At 37.5% G+C, this 14,859-nt stretch overlaps 1 protein-coding gene across 5 annotated transcripts in view; it reads left to right on the top strand.

Moving 5' to 3' along the window:
- LOC107582032 (zinc finger protein 624-like) overlaps positions 1-14,859 on the top strand; it is a 22,935-nt gene that overhangs the window by 5,325 nt on the left and 2,751 nt on the right. Inside the window, exons 2-5 of one of the 5 annotated variants that reach the window (XM_016267721.1) lie at positions 3,090-3,253; positions 6,442-7,882; positions 9,024-9,477; positions 12,565-12,659. In XM_016267721.1, the coding sequence (XP_016123207.1) occupies positions 3,092-3,253; positions 6,442-7,882; positions 9,024-9,477; positions 12,565-12,659 (2,152 nt within the window). In that variant the 5' untranslated portion in view covers positions 3,090-3,091. Of the gene's footprint in view, positions 1-3,086; positions 3,254-6,441; positions 7,883-9,023; positions 9,478-12,564; positions 12,660-14,859 lie in introns of all 5 variants that reach the window. The other 4 variants (XM_016267724.1, XM_016267723.1, XM_016267722.1 and 1 more) reach the window with 4 other exon arrangements.

The raw sequence follows: 14,859 nt of genomic DNA, 5'->3' as shown, positions 1-14,859 counted from the left end.
CACGCTGTCTGCCATCTACCCTGTACAGTGAAAACCGGGATTCATCCGTGAAGAGAACACCTCTCCAAAGTGCCAGACGCCATCGAATGTGAGCATTTGCCCACTCAAGTCAGCTACGCCGATGAACTGCAGTCAGGTCGAGACCCCGCTGAGGACGATGAGCATGCAGATGAGCTTCCCTGAGACGGTTTCTTACAGTTTGTGCAGAAATTCTTTGGTTATGCAAACTGATTGTTGCAGCAGCTGTCCGGGTGGCTGGTCTCGGACGATCTTGGAGGTGAAGATGCTGGATGTGGAGGGCCTGGGCTGGTGTGGTTACACGTGGTCTGCGGTTGTGAGGCCGGTTGGATGTACTGGCAAATTCTCTGAAATATCTTTGGAGACGGCTTATGGTAGAGAAATGAACGTTCAATTCACGAGCAGCAGCTCTAGTGGACATTCCTGCAGTCAGCATGCCAATTGCACGCTCCCTCAAAACTTGGGACATCTGTGGCATTGTGCTGTGTGATAAAACTGCACATTTTAGAGTGGCCTTTTATTGTGGCCAGCCTAAGGCACACCTGTGCAATAATCATGCTGTCTAATCAGCATCTTGAAATGCCACACCTGTGAGGTGGATGGATTATCTCGGCAAAGGAGAAGTGCTCACTTACACAGATTTAGACAGATTTGTGAACAATATTTGAGAGAAATAGGCCTTTTGTGTACATACTTAGATCTTTGAGTTCAGCTCATGAAAAATGGGGGCAAAAACAAAAGTGTTGCCCAGAATTTTTTGATAAATAAATAAAATTAATGGTTAAAAAACGAGTTTAGCTTAAACACAGATATCAACGTGCTCTGTTCAGGTCTCACCTGAGCACGCGCACTATCAGCACCCAGGTGATGACGGAATAAATGCTAATATTCCAGCATTCGCATTAAACAAGAGTGAATGGTTTGTCCACATTTTTTTTTTCATCGCTGTTGTTGTAATGTATTGGGAAGCCAGAATGTGCATCCATCAACAGAAACATATATTAGCCGAACCATGTTTGTTTTACGTGTTATTTATAGCAAACCATATTACAGATGCGTTGTCAGATTTAAAGTCCCCATGAAATCAAAATTTTAGTTTTTTGGGTGTTAGTATTAATATGTTAGTCTTAAGGTTTATCTATAAGGCAGTGTGCTCCAAAACTCCAAAAAGTTTCCAAAAAAAAGCTCCAAAAATTCGCATTTAGAAGATATAAGCATTCAAAGCTTGCAGTTCGTCACTTCCACCAAAACGGCTCAACGTTTTTTTTTGACGTCACATCATACTTCAGCTTCTCATCAAATTTTTTGTCCAATCAAATGCTCTCTAGAATCCGAAGCGCCCGCCCCCTACACTATAAAATAGATGCTGAAGCCGCGGCTGAAATCGGTCACTTGTCTACAGAATTAGTATTTTCTGTACAGTGAATGGCACGTAGTGCACTATATAGGGGCACATACACCTCGAAACATTAGATTCAGCCACGCCGGAGCACAACCCACGCAAGGAAGATAATTCCGCAAAAATCTGCAATTGCAGGTTTTCAAACAGAGATGGCGACAAAGAGGCAAAACTTATGGACTGCAGCTTTAAATATACTTTTTAAAACAATATTATTTAAAAATAATATAAATAACAGTAATAATGTTTTAGTTTAAAATACTGTCATGCATTTCTGTTACAATTTATGGATGATTGGATGTAAAAAGTATATTATTTTTATAGACATAATGCAGTGTAACACAATAATTAATAAGTATAATTAAATAATTGTAAAATTAATTTACATGTGACCTGTGATTTGCATGTGATCTGTTTAGAGAGCTACCCGATGCATTTATTCAATATTGTTGACCTGAAATTGAAGAACCAATAGCTTCTTATGTAGAAAAGTGTGAATATTGGTGACAAACATTGGTTAAACGGATAATCTATAAATATTACTGAAGAAATAAGCCATGTGAACCATGTTATGTACTGACATAAAATGTTTCCTTCTAGTAAAAGGAGGAATCATTTCATATCCAGATTTTGTTGTGTTTACACGCATTTATGTGCAGCTTTGCTTTTGTTTAACATTAAATTGCATGTTTATGATTGCCAGGATGAACTTGACTGACTCGTATTTAAGCTTGTTCTGTGACATTTCAGCTGTAATTATTAGTTCTTTTGTGCTGTCTTGATAAATTATGCGGAGTGAAACTAATGAGTGTGGCTTTGTTTTGCCACAGTTTGCACGTCATGTAAAACTCAGCCCCCTCATGTTAACACTGATAACATGCTATAAGGACATTTCACTTGCCATCTGCCATGGAATATCTGTTATTTCATACTCAACCATTTCTCTTCCTTAAAACATTTCATCCGTCCTTTTCCTGTCTGTCACTTCATGGAGGAGTGACATACAGCCCAAATCAGCCCAAAAAGATCCAATCGCATCAATGTTTCACAGTTTTCCTTTTCATCTGTGTTTTTTAGACAACATTGTTTTCTAAATAGTTGTCATTAAAGACAGTCTTATTTTATTTATTTTCAAAGTTTGCTTATTTATTTTTACCTACTTTTTGTACTGCCATTTTTGATAAGTTAAATACATAATTGCTGAATAAGAGGGTCAGTCTCTTTAAAAAAAAATTATAATAATAAAAGTACCTTACCACCCACAAACCTTAAAATGATACTAGTGTAGGTCAAAAACCTTTAATCTTTGTTTAAAAAAAAGAAAAGAATGAAGACTTTCACAAAATGATCACAATTATTTACAATACATTAATGTTGTCTAAAAAACGATGCATCTAACAGTCACCTTTATCTCTTATTGTTAAATAAATGTTTAGTGCTAAAACATTTTTAATGTCTTCATTTGAAAAGGTCCAGGGAGTGCGAGTAGGTTTGCTGCAATTTTTTTTTGTTTTGGTTGTACATTCTCTGTTGCCTTAAAAGAGGGCGCTGTTATTGGAGTCAAACCTTTAAACCTTTAACATTTTACCTTTAATCAAATGCTTTCATCACTTGTCTTTATATAAACATGTATTATTTTTTAATTAAACATATTCTTGTGTGTTTCCAGCAGCCATGGAGTCCTCTTCAGTGTACATGTGCTTTCCCTGTTATCAGGAGTTTCCTACACTAGAGGAAGTGCTTGCACATCAGATGACCTGCACTGCAGAGAATCCACAACTTCTGCCCAATGAGACTCCAATCGAGGCTGCAGCTGCCGCCGCTGGTCTGGCACAGGTATTGACACATATCTACTGTCATAGGGTGTATTCACACCTGTCTTGTTTCGTTCCCCCCCTTGGTGTGATCTTTTGGGCAGGTGTGAATACAGCAGTCGCACTCGGGTGCGGACCAAACAACCGCACCGAGACCCAGCTGAAGAGGTGGTCTCGGTTCGGTTCAAAACGAACTCTGGTACTCTTGAGAATTTCTGTCCAATAAATGGATGACCTTAGCACATGTGTGGTTTTGTTTATAATTTTTGGTTCACTTGCAAAAAGGGCAGTGTGAAAGCGAACCACACCAAACAAACAAAAAATCAATGGTAAATGTAGGGCTGGACGATATGGCCAAAATTTATATCACGATATATTTCATAATTTCGGTCGATACGATATCATTCCAGTTCTCCAGTCATTACTGAAAACAAAGCAGCTCCGCTCATGAACGCTACTTTATCAGATAAAAATGCCATCTAAACTATTCTGAAGACAGTTGGTTCCCTTCAGAGATACATTCATATAAAACACCCGCGACGCGTTATGATTTTGAAACGTGCAGTGCTCATGTTTATTCAACGAAGTCAAACGGCACAAATAAATCAATGTATGGGAAACTGGTAATGTATATCGAAATATCGGAAATGTGTTTAAAAATCATATCACCGTTATTGAAAAAAATTATATCGCGATACATATTGATATTGAATTATTGTCCAGCCCTAGGTAAATGTATTTGGTCCGGACCAAAGCAAGTGAACTAGCGGACTTTCCTGGTGTGAATACACCCATACACAGTTCACCCATAAACTAATTCAAAACTTTTTATCTTTCTGATAAAACTCACAGGAAATCACCTTTTTCCTAAGTCACATGAGATGGGTTTGTCAAATTCCTTTTCTTAAAAAAAAAATAAATAAAAACTTTTCTTTGTGGTATTACTCAGCATTATCTTTAAATGGGGTGCATTAACATGCGACTCCTGAAAGCCTGTGAAAAATGTAATCTATTTTATTCCCTTAATACCCCTTGAACTCGTAACTATAATTATCCAAAACAGACTAGAAAATTTGAAGAGCAGCTTCCAGTAATCCTGAATAGTGAGCTGAAATCTAAAAGGATAATTTTAATAAGCGGATGTTTTTTTTTGCGCAACTCCTAATTTGTCTCTTCACTACAGGGGGGAAATGAGGCACTTGAGATTCTGTCTTTTACACTCTAATGTTGATGCACTTTTACTCTAGTTGTTATAAAAACAGTCAAGTTTGAATTAATGCTTGACTGTTTTCATAATGATTGGAGTAGCTCTCTTCAAGCTAGTTATTAGTCACAGCTGAAAAATACATTTTCTGTCTTTCTGCTTTTTAAACAAGTAGCAAATCACAACTCTGAAAAAGGTGAATCAAATGAGAAAATGTGCCTTTTCATTTTTGCATTGTCATAGACGAAGCCTCCCACAGAACTATTTATCTATTTACTTGTAATAGAGAGATTTAATCGCAATGATTGATGCTCACATAAAAATCTGTTGAACTATTAATGTCATTACTTGGTAAATCATGATCGTGAAAATGAATGAGCAAAATACATTTTAAAGTGGGGAAAAACTGAACTGACAGCTTTCATGCAAACAGAGGCAGGTGACAGAGTATTGACAGAGACATATCACATTTGTTTTATGTTAGTTTTTGTTTATTTTGCATTAATTACTTTAATACATGTTTTCATATCAGTATTTTCCACCTCATTTTCAGTATGTGATATTAATGCTGCTCTATATCAGCTGGTGGATGAGATGAGGCTGCAGCCTGTTATGCCCATTCGCGGTGCCATCGCCTCTTTGACTTTGTTTTTAGATCTGCTCTTATCTCATTTGAAACATCCATGCTGAAAATAGATACAAGATAAGTGCATCTGTCCATCGGGTTTATGGGTGTCCTCAGCCAAACCTCTCTGTCTCACCCTCTGTCTCACTAGAGTCACCCTCTCTACTCTTAATACTCTCTCATCAAGATGGCTTAAGTGGGAGCTTAAACTATTTAAAAAAGATAGCATGGCGAACACAAACCGTTTGTGCCATGTCAGTTCAGTGGGATGTCGCAGCCGATTACGTCAGATGATGGTAACACGGACCCCCACGCCGTGCCCTTGGTAACAGTGAATGTTAGCTTGAATTGAGTGTGACATGTGCTAACTTCTTGAGTGGGTTTTTACACTCTGTGAGAGCCATCAGCACATGGGTGTTTCCTCTCAGTGACTGTGTTCAGGAAGAAGTTTACAGTGTACATATACAATAAGCTGGTAAAAAAAAATACAGTCCACAAGTAATTAAAACTTAATTTAAACCTGAAAAGAAAATCCAAACAATGAAGTGTTATACAAATACTCAAAAAATAATAATAATAACAACAACTCATTAACAACAAATTAAATAATAATAACAACAACTCAACAACAAATTAGAAAAATGCAGAAAATAATCATTTTTACAAATTTATGAAAATGGGTCAATGACAAAAAAGAATGTCAATGATAAAGAAAAGTACAAATCTTTTAATCATCTAGTTTTGAATGCATGCATGTAATGTACTCGTGTAACTTTCAATGAATTCGTGTAACTTTCAAAATTATATGAAGAAATGTTTTAAATGACTCCATACACATTGAAAGTGAACACATCTTAATCATTATTCACAATCGTAATTTTTTTTTTTTTACAAATATCATGAATTATTAACTTATAAATATTGAGTTTTGGGGGAGTTGCACCACATGACAATCTGAACCAACTTTGCCTTGTTACAAAAAAGTCAAATTATCTGATATTTTAAAACACATATTGACCTTGTAGTGAAGCAGTTAAAATATTTATCTAATAAATAATAAAAGATTATGCCAGACTACATCTTTTAAATTTTTGTATTTTCTTATATTTCTTTTAAAGATACTTTTTTGTTTCGTAAAGATATCAGGACAGTTGTGTCACCCTTACTTTTTGGACTTTATGCTCCCCCAAAAATATTAAATTAATTGTATGTTAGATAGTATTTTTAATGTATCTTATTCAGGGGGGAATAAAAAATAATATATTAAAAAAAGAGCATCATATCATTGACCCAAAGTGCAATTACACACTTATTTTGCTCTGCAATTGTCATCATTTGTCATCAGATTACTTGATGTGTATGTTTTGTTTCATCTCACTAGGTGGCGATGCAGGCTGTGTCAGCTCCCCAGATCCAGACTCAGACAGCTGTTGATCTGTCTTCTCTGCTAGAACAGAAGAAAACTCTTCAGGCAGATGCTCCTCGTGTTCTGTATCAGTGTGCTGACTGTGAGGTTCTCTTTGATGCTCTGTCACTCTGGCAGCATCACCGCAAGATGGGCTGTTGTCTTGAGACGGGACCTGGACCTGGAGGAGAGCAGAGTAGAGAAAGTGTTGAAACGGCAGCCCAACCTGTTCCTACCCAGCCAGAATATCAGGATGCTGAGCAAGCACAGAATGCACACGAACAGATGGAGGTGAAAGAAGAGGGAAGGCAGGCTGAAATGAAGATGGAGAACACTAGTCAAGTATTTGTGGCAGTAGGAGAGGCTTCTGAAAGAGTAGCGGCACCTGATGGTGTACAGAGCAACAGTGTCCCCAATGAACTTCCAGAGACTTCAGCCACCCAGGAAATTGCACCTGTGGAGTCCTCAGCTGAAGAAAACAGTTCCGCCACAAGGCGCAGGGGGCAGAAAAAGGCTAAGCCCCCCTCCAGCCTGCTCTGCGTGGAGTGCGGGCAAAGCTTCAGCCTGGTTCCAGAGCTTGTGACTCACCGCAAGACTCAGCACGGCTTGAAGGATGCCATACACCGCTGCACGGTTTGCGGAGAGGGCTTCCTCAACACCACTCTTTTCCTCTATCACCGAAAGCAGCACCGCTCAGAGGGGGAGGATAAACCCAAGCAGGCTCAACCTGCCATTCCTCAGCTCTCCACAGCCATGCTGGAGGCCCCAGGTGAGGGACTCTTGCTTTTAGCCACAGCTGGAGAAGGCCAGAGCCTAATGGAGGTGACCACTCTGGAACAAACCATAACGGAGACCCCTGTAGCACATGTGGAGGTTGAGCTGGAGAATGATGGGATGAGAGGATCTGAGGCTCTCCAGACTGAGCAGGAACCTGCCGTGGAAGGCACAGAGGTTTGTGTGGAGATGGTGGAGGAGAATAATGGAGCAAACCAGGAAGAAGGAATGGATGTGGTCGTTGATAAGATGGAAGAAGATGTGGAGATGGAAAAAATCACTGTGGTTGAGGAGATCCAAGGAGAGGTGGAAAGTAGCACAGACAAGGAACCTGTGAAAGCTTCATCTTTGAGCACAGAAGGACAGAATTTCCTTTGCCATCAATGCGGATCTGTTTTCACCAGTGACCAGGAGTTGGCTAAGCACCGCAGAACCGAGCACGGCCTGGAGGCGGCGTTGCACACCTGTGCAGAGTGCGGGGCTGAGTTCATGGGCACCACACAGTTCTTGTACCATCGGCGGGAGCATAAGATCGCAGCTGCGGGACATCCACCCTCTGGTGAAGTGAAAGGCAGGCTGTACCCTAATGCAGCTCCAGCTATTGTTGTGAAATCCAGAGACAACGTGAACCTCGGACAACCAGGTCAGACTGAGTGCACATGACACAGCACAATTCCAAAGAGACCTAACTAAGTAGGATATCCAGACATACTCATTTTATTAACTGATAATGTAACTCCATGATTCTGGCTCTGGGCTGTACACAAACAGTCTTAAAAGTCAGACTTGAGTAAAAGATGTACATTGTAAAGTAACTTAAGTTGTAGAGAACAATATTTAAAAGGATAGTTCACCCAAAAATTGTCGTTCTGTCATTTACTCACCCTCATGTCGTTCCAAACCTGTATGACTTTCTTTATTCTGTGGAACATAAATGAAGATATTTTAAACAATGTTGGTAACCAAACAGTTTTAGTTACTATGGACTTTCATTGTATGGTCAAAAAAACATTTCTCCGAATTTCTTATTTTGTCACATTTTATGTTCCACAGAAGAAAAAAAGTTATACATGTTTATAACTATCCCTTAAAGTTAACATTTTAAAGTTGCTCAATCATTTTTAAGTACTGAATGTACCAGATTAATTACTTAAAATAAGAGCTTTTCACATTGGGATCTGGAGTCCACTGGGAGTCTATGGAAGATTTCAAGAGTTATATTTAATTTGTTTCATTTTGTTTCAATTTTTGTTTCATTCTGCTTTATAAATACATCAGAGGATCAGATCAGAAAGATCAGAAACCATGATGATAATAATCATAAATATTTTATTCTATTGTGCAGATAGTATTTTTATAGTAGAAAAAAGTAGTTAAGTAAAGTTAATGCTTAAAGTAAAAAATAAATAAATAAAAATCTGCCAATAGAAAAGAAAGAATTCACTTACAGGAATAGAATGTATAGAAGATGATTATTTGCAGTATATCTTGACATTATTGATTTACAAGAACATATAAATTCACGTACGCTACCTGTGTGTATATTACTTTTGAACGGTAGTGTACATGAAAGTGGTAGATGCCTTTTATTGATTTGTGAAAACGGTACCTGCTAAATGTAACAAGTTTCTGTTATCTGAACAGATTGTGATATGGTTCATTACTTAATCAGCATTTCACAACGTTCATAATGTTTAAGCCAGAAACGTATCAAATTAATTTGATATTACATGGACAGTCTCCTTCGTTTAGATTTCCTGTTAACAAAGTGTTTCTGTCGGCAGCAGCAACAGCAGCAGCAGCTGCAGACGGCGCCATTGAGGCTCCCGCCAAGCTGAGCCGCGATTGGTCACGCACCGCCCTGCCACACGAGTGCCCACATTGTGGACAGGGCTTTACGCGGCGCAGCCGTCTGCGTGAGCATGTGTTCCAGCACACAGGTGAGAAACTCTTTAACTGCAAAATTTGCAAAAAGAGCTTCCCGTCTCCGGCCAACCTGCTACGTCACAACCTGACCCACGGAGGATCACGCATATTCAACTGTCCCCTCTGTGACAAGCGCTTCTTCCAGCCGACGTCACTCAAACGCCACATGCTGATTCACCAGGGGGGTGAAAGCCAGGAACGCAAGGTCAGAGGCAGAGGAAAAGGCAGGGGACAATCAAGCGATGGGCGTCTGCACATCTGCCCAGAGTGCCCAGCCAGCTTCAAGTTCGAGTCCCAGCTGAAGAGTCACAGGTCTGTGTGTGTTGCATCCAAAAATCTAAATGTATCATTTGCTCACCTTTTATCACTTTCAGGAACAACAACAACAACAACAACAAAAAGAAAAAAAGATATTTTGAATAATGTCATCTGTTTTTGTCCATACAAAGAAAGTCAGTGGGGTCCAAAACAACACTTTTATTTTGTGGACAAAAAAACTTCAAAATATATTTTTTTGTGTTCCACAGAGGAAAGAAAGTCATATAGGTTTGGAATGACACGACTGTGTTTCTTTGAATAGGTTTATCCTCCTCCTCAGCTCGTTCCCAAAGATGATTGATATTTAATCTGACTGTAAATAAAGATGGAAAGGTATAAGTAGTCGGCGAGAACTTAAATAATGTCACGCTGCGCACAAATCTGATTTGGTTTTCAAATCCGATCTTTAGGAGCGACTGTCCGCACTGTCATTTAGCAAGTGATGAAATCTGATCCGTTTGTTCAGACAGTGTAGTCAGTATCCGGTGCATGAACATGGGTTGTTGTAGTAATGATATGAGCGTCAGCACAATGCCAGACTTTCTCAAACAACAACTAGCAGTAGCTGTCAGTGTGGGAAGAGAGGACGGAAAACTGCCTCTTCTCCTGTCTATCATCATGACATCTCGCTGCGGTGCTGAACTACGAGGCACGTGAGAGAGCAGATGCATTTTGTGTATATACCAAAAGAGTGCGTGAAAATGATGTATTCAGCTGTAAACATGGAAAGGATTACGTGTATTTTTTTGTATGATGGATTTGAGACCGATATACCAAAAGATTAAATTTTTGCTGCCTGTCTCAACAAAGGGCCTGATGCCAGATTAATTTGAGCGGAAACTTGAGATGACACTGGACTAATCATTGGATATTTCTGTTAGTTAACAAGCCCTGTTGGTGCCCTTCCTTGTTATGGTCCACGTCCCTACAGGGTTTTTTTCTGTACCGGAAATGCTTGCCCTGTCAAACTGTGCAACATCAGGAAGATGTCTGATTAGTCTCTAAGAGAAGTGATCAATTAAACAAGTGGCTTTGGCATTTCTCATTTCCCATGTGATGTATTACGAATACCTTATTTTGGCATCCAGTCAATGTGAATCTTGAAGAAATAAAAACAGGAGATCTAAACAGTCACCATGGGCATTCGGCATCTTGCTGTAATGTGGCTTTGCTTTTGCTGCTGGAAAAAAGGAAAGAAATTAGAGAACAGGGTGGCAGATGATACATATAATGCATGCATATGTTTGGGGTCAAGATTTAAAAAAAAAAGCATACTTTTATTCATCAAGGATGCATTAAACTGGTCAAAGGTGACAGTAAAATCATAATGTTGCGATATATAATGCATGCATATGTTTGGGGTCAAGATTTTTAAAAAAAGCATACTTTTATTCATCAAGGATGCATTAAACTGGTCAAAGGTGACAGTAAAATCATAATGTTGCAAAAAGATTTATATTTCAAATAAATGCTGTTCTTTTGATATTTCTAGGCACCAAAGAATCCTGAAAACATGCGTGACGACTTCCACAAAAATATTAATTATTATAACATTAATAATAAGAAGAAATGCTACTTGAGCACCAAATCAGCATATTAGAACGATTTCTGAAGGATCATGTGACACTGAAGACTGGAGTAATGGCTGCTGAAAACTCTGCCAACACAGCATTCATTTACATTTTATATATTAAAATAAACAAGAAACATTTATTTTAAATTGTTATAATATTTTACATTACTGTTTTTACTGCATTTATCAAATACATGCAGCCTTGGTGAGCATAAGAGACTTCTTTGAGAAACTGACCCCAAGCTCTTAAATGGTGTTACATGACCTCACACAATTTGTTGAAAGTAAATAAGACGCACACAGAATTGCTTAAATTAGATTTTACACGTTTTATAAATTATATATTTACACATTGACCTAAAACCTGACCTTTGTAGGAAAAAAAACCTCTCAGTCGATAAACATGTATAATTGTACTTACATTTTCCCATTGTTTTTACAAATTGAGACATGAGTGATGAGGAATGAGTAGAGATCATAGACTGTATAAAAACAGGTAGAGATAAATGAGTGTTTCCAGTACAGAAATAATTCAAAACATGATGGATTTTCAGATTGAAATGCTTGCCATAGCTGAACACTTAGGGAGCAGAAAATGAAAACAAATTCAAAAGGGTGAATGCTTCTTCCTACTAAAGTACCTTAATGATAGTGGTGTGAGATAGGAGTGCTTCCCTTATGTGATTGCAGTTATTTCCTTGGTGTCATCAGCGTATTGACTCCAATTGAATGTGCTGTTACTTACCCTGAAACAAGCTGAATTCTAAAGAAGTTCAATAACCAGGTTAGCAGAATGCATTTTTATAATACTTTATGTAATATTATAATGCTAATCTAATTATTTGAAACTCTATTCACAAGGGCCTTCATTACTGGACTTCTCATAATGCTCAGTGGCACAGGAGTAAAACGCATTAATGCTGCAATTGTACAGAGTTATTATCTCTGTAACATCGAACTTTCTTGCTTTTTTCAGAGCACTGATACAGCTAATAAGATCAGAATGCAGATAAACTGTTCGGTTGTTTACAACTAATAAGCATATGTCAGTAATTTACTGAATTTGCGTTCTTAATTAAAATGGCAATAATTAAAAAAAGAAATCAGATGATATTTCTTCCTCCAGTCATTTTACTGAGGGTACTGGTTAAAGATGACACATTGATACGGCACTGAAAAGTAAATATAAGCAGTAATTATTGATGTCAGGAATAATTAGTAAGGACCCTGCTGATTTTAATCCCATGCGGTGGGCTTTAAAACATAGAGGCTGCCACTCTGCCGCACGCCTCAGTTTAACGACGTTTCTTCAGCTCAAAGTTGAAGCTGCATTATTTTTTGGTGATATTAATTGTACCTCTATGCGAGTACATGATGACTGTGTGCCTTATGATATGTGGTGGAATTCAAATGTGGCTTTTCTCACAGCAATTGTTGCTGGATTGGCTACAGGAATTGCATGATGCAGCCTTTCTTATTCACGTTCTCTCTGTTTTTCGCTGTTCTAGACTCCTACACACCAGCCATCCCTTCCCTTGCAATGTGTGCGGGGAAGCATTTATACGACGCAAAGAGCTGGACCTCCACTCTCTCATCCACCAAGGTCAGCCTGCAGGAAACAATTACACACTCAGCCTTTTGTCCTTATGAGCTCTCATTCACATGCTATTTCTTACAGTCATGCATTAGGATTAGGGCTGGCAATTGATTAAAATGTAATCAAGTTAATTTAACAATATGCCGATTAATTAAATTAAGAGCATATTAATATTTTAGCCCCCAAATAAAGATGTTTCAGAGACATTGTCATTGTGCTAGACAAAAGCATTGAATAGACAATGCGAAAATGAGCTTTTGCAGTCTGTATATTGTCTGTATAAAATATATATATATATATACACACACACACACACACACAAACACACATATGTATGATAATTATTATGTATATATTATACATGTATAATATAATGTATAATAATTGTTTTACCTTTCTCTCCATTTTTATATGTATTAGGTTATGTAATTTGTTTATGAAATAGTACATGCAATATTTTACTATATTTAAGAATTTTTATAGTAATTGTCATACAAATATCAATACTTTTAAATACAAAATAATGTGACCAGTTATTTGTTTAATTAAAAATATATATATGTGCGTGTGTGTGTAAATGGGTTTCAATTTGTGTGCGTGTATGTTATTAAATTAATTTATCTAATTAAATCATTTACCAAATTAAAATTTGCATCAAATTTGATAACACGCATAGACATGCGTACAAATTGACACACATTTACACACACACAAACACACAATTTTTTTTTAAATGAAACTATTAAATTGATTACCTTTTATTTTATATATAATTATTATTAAAATAACAACAATATGACAAATGTACAAAATGTAATTATTTAATGTATGGACAATATATAGACATGTTAATCTACTTTTTGTAATAACTGTTCAATATATATTATATAATAACTGCAGTAAATCAGCATGGGTATCCCTAATACACTTACAAATTCACTTACTTTAAGTGGCCCCATCAGTTTCTCCTTTCGACTTACAGGGTTAATGTTTGTGTTTCTGACCACACACACACACACACAGATCTGTCAAATGAATGAGCTTTCATCGATTGCTTCCAAGTAAATAAATGGGGTCGAAGGTCACATTGATCAGGATGGGTTGTGTGTGTATTGATAAGATCAGCTGCTGATCATTATCACCTCTAATCAGAGGCTCTTACACAGATCTGTCCGCTGCCGCAGCTGTTCCTCTCTTTAGCTGAACAGAGGCAGAAAACAAAGCAGGATAGATTTTTATACAGGTGAAAATAAGGGAGTGCAGAGTTGCTTAGTAGAAGCTTTTAAAAGCCTGTAAAGGTCAGTGCGGCTGAGTCACAGTCTGACAGTTTGAATGCTCTGCATCTAAACATCACATCACACCCGTGACCCCCGTAAAGTGCTGTTATTTTTGCGTATGTGCTGTGCATTCTGTGAAATGTTTGTTTATCAGCCGCCTCCCTCTGACTGGTCCTGTGTAAATAAGAGGGAGCTTTTTGTATTCTCATGTTTGTGCTGCTCTCTCCGTCTCCGGCCCTCTTTTTAGATAAGGAACAAACAATACGTGTTTGTTTTTCTCACTTGATAAGAAGCAGAAGATTATTTTTGCTTGTGTGTGTGTGAGGGAACGTGTACATAAACATAAGTATCTCTCATGTCCGGTACATCAGAAGCCGGTGACTAGAGAATATGTGTGCCTTTCCATTTCTCTTATTGTAGATAAGCACTTTAGAGTGCATTATATATGAGTGGGATAAGTTGGCCACTTTTAACATAAGGTGTCCTCTCTAGTCAAGGTGAAATGAAATGAACAATAACTAACAGAAAGTGGTGATAGAAATATGATTTCTCAGGCAAAAAATGGTTCATTAGTAGAACTTGCCCAGCCCAGGATTAAGTTGATTTGTTGGGGTATATGTGAATGATTCATATTTTAAGAGTATCTGTTAGTTGGGCCACTGGCTCATTTTACCCTGAAGCATCTCACACTTACCCCATAGCTAACAATCTGGAAAAAATGTTTGCTTTAATAATCTTAATTCGTTTTAATGGTTTAATGCATCGGTAATTCATAAAAATGCATGATGTATGTTTTTAGACATGGACAAATTTGCTTTGATAGAAAATATATTTTACCTGTATGTAGAAAATTTACTTTAAAATTTATATATATATATATATATATATATATATATATATATATATATATATATATATATATATATATA

The sequence above is a fragment of the Sinocyclocheilus grahami genome, unplaced genomic scaffold (assembly GCF_001515645.1).
Source record: "Sinocyclocheilus grahami isolate Dianchi unplaced genomic scaffold, SAMN03320097.WGS_v1.1 scaffold40.1, whole genome shotgun sequence".
In the NCBI taxonomy this organism is placed as follows: domain Eukaryota; kingdom Metazoa; phylum Chordata; class Actinopteri; order Cypriniformes; family Cyprinidae; genus Sinocyclocheilus; species Sinocyclocheilus grahami.
Note: the sequence above shows the minus strand (reverse complement) of the source record. Positions and strands in the feature narration are given on the sequence as shown.